At 35.4% G+C, this 6,000-nt stretch overlaps 1 protein-coding gene across 1 annotated transcript in view; it reads right to left on the bottom strand.

Annotated features, from left to right (window-relative positions):
• Positions 1 to 450: 450 nt before the first annotated feature.
• Positions 451 to 6,000, bottom strand: part of LOC148008865 (uncharacterized) — a 217,171-nt gene continuing 211,621 nt past the window's right edge. Inside the window, exons 21-22 of the mRNA XM_087673975.1 lie at positions 1,275 to 1,439; positions 451 to 678 (exon numbers count right to left, since the gene is read on the bottom strand). Of these exons, the coding sequence (XP_087530101.1) occupies positions 451 to 678; positions 1,275 to 1,439 (393 nt within the window). The remainder of the gene's footprint in view (positions 679 to 1,274; positions 1,440 to 6,000) is intronic.

Below are 6,000 nucleotides of genomic sequence, written 5' to 3'. Positions count from 1 at the left end.
TATGTATGTATGTATGTATGTATGCATTGTGTTATATATATACATTAATATATACCTATAATATATAATATTAATTAATATATCATTATTTTAACTAATAGTTATTATGTATACTTATCTTTCATATATTATTTGTATTAAGATGATAGGTATATTATTAATTGATTTCAAATATTATTAATTATGTCATGTAATTGATTGGATATTAATGATTAGTTATTTAAATATGTTTTGTATAGTGGATTTTTTATATGATCAACAATGAATCCACCCTTTTTTAGTGCAAAACCTTTATTGCAATTGTTGCAAATGATTATCTATTTAAATAAATTTAATATTCAATAATTAATTTTATTATCATTCTAAATGATCATGTATACTTCATGCATTTGAGGACTTATATAGCTTAACAAGACACATGCATGAGAGAGAGAGAGAGAGAGAGAGATTCTACTTTACATTTTTCCTCTTTGGGGATTTGTTTGACAATCTTGAAGCTTTGATGGTGTCCAAAGAGGAATGGCATAGAGGACAAAATTCATGGGCATTGGCAAGAGCACACTTTAAATAATGTTTACATGAGGTACATATCACAAATTGATCATCTATAATTAATTGGCCATCTCCAATGCATATATAGTATTGTAAATCGCAAGATGAACACCTTTGATCTTTTATCTGCTCAAAGCACATCAAATTATGTTAATATTTTGAATAGCAAGGGATAGAATTATACATGTCAAAATATATAGAATGCATAAGAAATATTTGCTTTGACTACATAGAAATACAATCATAAAGATGTGCTTCAAATATTCTTGAGATAAACCAAGTATATGTATACACACTAGTCTTATTTAAATGATCATCTTAATGTAAGTACATAAAAATACGATCATTAAGACATGCTTAAGCTTAAAGAACATCAAGGTATTTACACATATATACATTCACATACTTGATGTGATGCACACAATATGCATACATGCAAGCATTAATGCACATATTGTCTTTTAAGTAAATACTTCTATGTATAACAAACATGACAAAAGAAGAATAAGCAATGATCTAGATATAATAATGGGCTTTGCAATGTATATACACAAATGTACAACTTATCTAGTAGATGTATATATGTGTTGTACATGTATGTATATGCAGATGTACATATGCTCTAAGATGTGGACATATGTGTGCACACACAAACACCTATCTATATGTGTAACATGCACAATTGGAAATATATCATGAGAGAGAGAGAAATGGAGATTTACTTCAATAGGTGCTCGACACTCTCTACACAAGTAATCGAATTTCTTTACAGACTCGAAAAGCTTGTGTTGAGAAAACATTGCTTTTGCTAGCTTTGATATATTTGTCATTGTGTCCTTACTAAGTTGTTCCAATCTTGTGAAGGCTTTTTTACATTCTTTAAATCTCTGGCTCAACCAAAAATGATGAACTTATAAGTAACTTAATATTAGCCTTTGTATCTAATAAGTCATTATGTATAAATCATGAGTAATCATAGAAAAGTGAATCAAGACCTTTATATATTTTGAACTAAACATGAGAAATTACACTAATATGCAAATTTCACATAATTAGATAATTGAACATAGACTTTAAACGTGACAACCAACCTTGTTGATAGAAGACTCATATAAACTCACTTGAAGCCCTCATTCACTTAAATGTGATTTATGTAGTGGCAAGTGAACAAAAAATGGGAAAATGTAAAATGAAGTCTAATATTCATGAATGTTGTGATCTATTGAATAGTCTTTCTTTGTTTTGACCCTCCAAAGGGGCCTATATTGTGTGCCATATCCAAAGCCTCAACTAGGCAATTGTTGTGATACATGGTTCAAGATATCAATTTTCAGTAATGGCATGCCTTTTTCCTTTAGAAAAAAAATGCAATCATATTGTATTAAAGTAAGTATAAATGTGCACAATACAAAGCTTTAACATGCTTCTTATAGATCACTTTGGAGACATGGGCATGAGCTCTCGTCTTCTAAAGAAAAACTAGGGCATCATTTTTCAGTTTGGTTTGTATAGGGTCACAAGTCCTTTTCTTTTGAAAGATGGCAGTGATTATGTGTTGCTAAACAAATTTTAGAATCATCCTCACAAGACATGAATTGGGTTGATAATCTCCTCATTGAAGGGCCCACAATCATAAAAAAGCACCACCTTAGCATTCAGAGAGTTATTCAGTTTTGCATGCTTAAGCCATTTCTTATCTATGCTCTAGACTAGCTATACTTTAGAGCACTCTCAAAAGTAGTGGTAGACAGAACCCTCTTTCTTGCCACACAATGGACACATGGGAGACATGGGAATTTTCCCCATTAACTCATATTTGGTAAGAAGCTTGCGAGTCACGACTGGTCACAACATGAAGTTGAGTGGAGTCTACTTACTGGACTCTTGGACCCCTTTCAACATTTCCTTCCATGTCTTAAGTTAAGAGGAAACCTCCTCTTCCATGTTTCAACCATATGGAGAAATCCTTAATGCTAAATCCCAAAGCCTTATCACAGAAATCTTGCATCTAATTCTAGCCCCCCCCCCCCCCCCCCCCCCCCCTACTATTACCAAGAAAGCACAAAGTGGCTCTACCACTCATGAGAACACTAGTAGGCCAATTGTCCTACTTTCTCAAAATCATTGACACTTGCTAAAGTGTAGGATTGTTCCAACATAAGTAGTGGATGCCACCAAGATACTTTTCAAGATTAACATTCTTCTTGAAACAAGACTTCCTTCCATGGATGATTTGTAATTTCCTGATTACAACTTAGTTACAACAACAACTTTTATTACAAAATCGAGAAATGCAAATTAAATCACAATCTTGGACAATGGACACCCTGTTAGCCCCAAAACTGGTGCTTCTTTTGATATTTCTTTAACTTTATTGAAGAGGAAGTTGATGTATGATGGGATTCTTCCAATTCCTTTCAGTATTCCAACTACCCTTGTTGTCCAAAATGAAGAGCAAGTCTTCACAAACTGATTTGCCCCTTGATTCAACAGTTGGTCTTCACTTGCTTTGATGGAGATGAAAAATGCCCCAAATTCATTGATTTGCTAGTCCCTCCACTTGAATTTGTTTGAACGCATATTTAGCTTGTAGAATCCAAGACTTGGAGGCTTCCAATTTTTGGACTGCTTCCGAAGGTGGCTATCAAAATCTTAATTTTTGCTATGAATTAGGGTTTATAGTAGAGATTGTCTAAAATCTCTTCCTCTGATGGCTCAAACTATTGAAAGATGTTGAGATAACTTGAGAGACGGCTGGGACATAAGAGAGAATACTGTGGAGAGGAAAATTCTAGAGTTTCATAGAGAGAAACACTGAAAAAATGCAATGGCCCTGCTCAAACGGCCATGGATGCTGCCATCTACAGCTTAGGACCACCAGAAAGACTGTTACCCCCCTCTTGCGTGCTGTCATCTACACCGCAAGGACCTTGGGCTGCTGTCACCTACTCCCAGAGGGCTCCAAACTATTGTTACATGTTGTAGGACTAATCCATAATGGTGACTACAAATCACATGAGTAGCCTCTCCTTGCTCTCTAATGGCCTCCTTCTCTCTCACATGGCTGGAATAGACTCCACCAGCCCTACCACTTCTCTAGTGTCACAAACTCACAATTATGGCCAAATGAATTATCTAGGCCAACAATTGGCACTAGATACCAAGTACTTGTGCAACATAACTTGTAGCAACTTTGGCTTTGACATCCCATGATTTCCTCGGGTCTCAGGCTCACAAATTTACTCTAGCCCAAGTTACATCTCACATGTACAATATTTACTTAACCATGTGATTAAAAATTAATTTACATGTTAAGTGAGGTTTCAAAAATACATGTCCTCATGACATCCCTGCCCCTTAAAATCCTTGCAATCGTTCGCAATTGCAATGCTAGATGCATAAAAAACAAAATAGTGGATTAGAATTTCCATAAGTCATCATAGTTAACATAGCATTGCACATTATTGCTCAACCATTCCATATGCCCAACATATGTTGAAAATTACCAACCAACATAGCATAACATAAGACTCACAAAGAATCTCAAAAACATTGCTATATTATCATGTGGTATGTCTATTTCTCATGAGCTTAAATCATCTGGGAAAACCAAACCATAGCATAGCATAAACCATGATTGAAACATCAATGGAATCATAACATATATTGTTGTCCACAAAACCAGTTGAATACCACTGAATATTAATGATCATACATTGAAAACCAACATTAGTTAAACAGTTCTCGATGATCATAATCAATGCAAATGTACAATTTTAGAGCTGTAGTGAAAACCATATCCATTTGGATACCAAACATAATGACTAGTAGACTCAATAGTGATCTCTTGGTAAATATAATGTCAGCTACAATACCATGAATGTATACTAAATAAATTCGAGATCCACTATATCTAGAGCTATCCATAATTGAGGATCAAAGGTGCTAGCTCCCTCATGAGCATTAGTAATACTTTGAACCCTTGCTCTGTTTAACCTGATTGAGTCCAAACTAAAGTCGCCTCTAATTGGAAAGGATCAAGGTAAAGCTGCAATAATTGAGGATGATCTGCCAAGTCATCCTCCTCCATCCATTTGGCATCCATTGGTGAATAATTGTGAAACTTCACCAAGTACCTTCTGAAAATCATAACCCTGATCTTCCACTATTTGTGTGTCAAACTATGCTTTGGTACCAATATTTTATCGAGCTCTTCAACCTCAAGATGGATTTTAGCAGATACATCCTTTGGCACATCACCATGAAAAGGCCTAAGCAAGGTCACATGAAAGGCATTGTGTATCTGCTAGTGTGGAAGCAATTTCATCCTATAGCATGCATCAGTGATCCTCTCCAACATTTGAAATGGTATCTCATAGACAACTTTGGGTACAATCACTCTTTGCCTTTCATCTTTTTCAACTGTGTCTTTTCAAAACATAGAAATACATAATCGCCCTCTGCAAAGTGCAAAGCACGCCTATGTCAATCAACATGTGGCTTGGCCTTTTTTCTTAGCCATGGTCTCAGTGACATATGGCTTGGCATCACTATCTTGGAATCCTACATCCTTTCCACGCAACAATGTGTCGTCTATAGTAACATTTTCTATAAGCCAAGATATGCTAGAAATAGTGGACTTCGTGCAAAAATCTCGAATACCGTTTCGCAAACCACAAGTATACTTCTCCACCTACTCATGGAGGGGTACTTTGCGATTCATAGTTGTCCACCCTTCATTCTTCCAAGATATGCATCGAGTCTACACTTGTTCCAAGCTTGTTAGAGCTTGTTCTAGGAACTCTTGAGGCTCCATTGTGGCCTATATAAGTAATAGCCCTTTACGACAACAATAGACACTTTGTGTTATTTTTTATAATCCATGCATTTCACCTACAACAATTTGGGCATCAATTGGGATTGCTCCCAAGGTCATTAGCTCACATTTGGGCACTCTTTTGGAGAATATACATTCTATCACATTGATTTAAATTTGAAGGAGACTTGCTAGTTACTAAGACGGCAACTTGTATTGGGTTACATATGGCTTCTTTAGTACCTTTGATAAGATCCTAATATACCTAGATGCTTTGAGATATATATTTGGAATTCAACTGATTCTAAGTTGTCATAATGTCTACTTCAAAGATACTTGTCAACCAATTTGAAGCAAAAATTTACTTGAATTGGACCCAAGTGGTAGGTGACTTCCCTTGAATAAGAAGTGTAGCCACCATTGCAATGCATTTCCCTTCAAAAATGTTGTTGCCTTTCGTATCTTAGATGCCTATGTGAAGTTTCCTCTAGAGTAGGCTACATGAAACTGTTGAATAAAAACAAGTGCTTTCAACCTATCTTGTGCACCACTAAGGGCTCAAACTTAACACTTTTGCCACCTTCATCATAGTCCTTCAGCGAACCTATGGGAGTCAAATTATCATAAATAGG

The sequence above is a fragment of the Lygodium microphyllum genome, unplaced genomic scaffold, assembly GCF_053477565.2.
Source record: "Lygodium microphyllum isolate KBCC unplaced genomic scaffold, Lygodium_microphyllum_v1.1.10 scaffold_57, whole genome shotgun sequence".
Taxonomy (NCBI): Eukaryota; Viridiplantae; Streptophyta; class Polypodiopsida; order Schizaeales; family Lygodiaceae; genus Lygodium; species Lygodium microphyllum.
The sequence above is the reverse complement of the archived record's forward strand: the minus strand, read 5'-3'. Positions and strand labels throughout refer to the sequence as shown.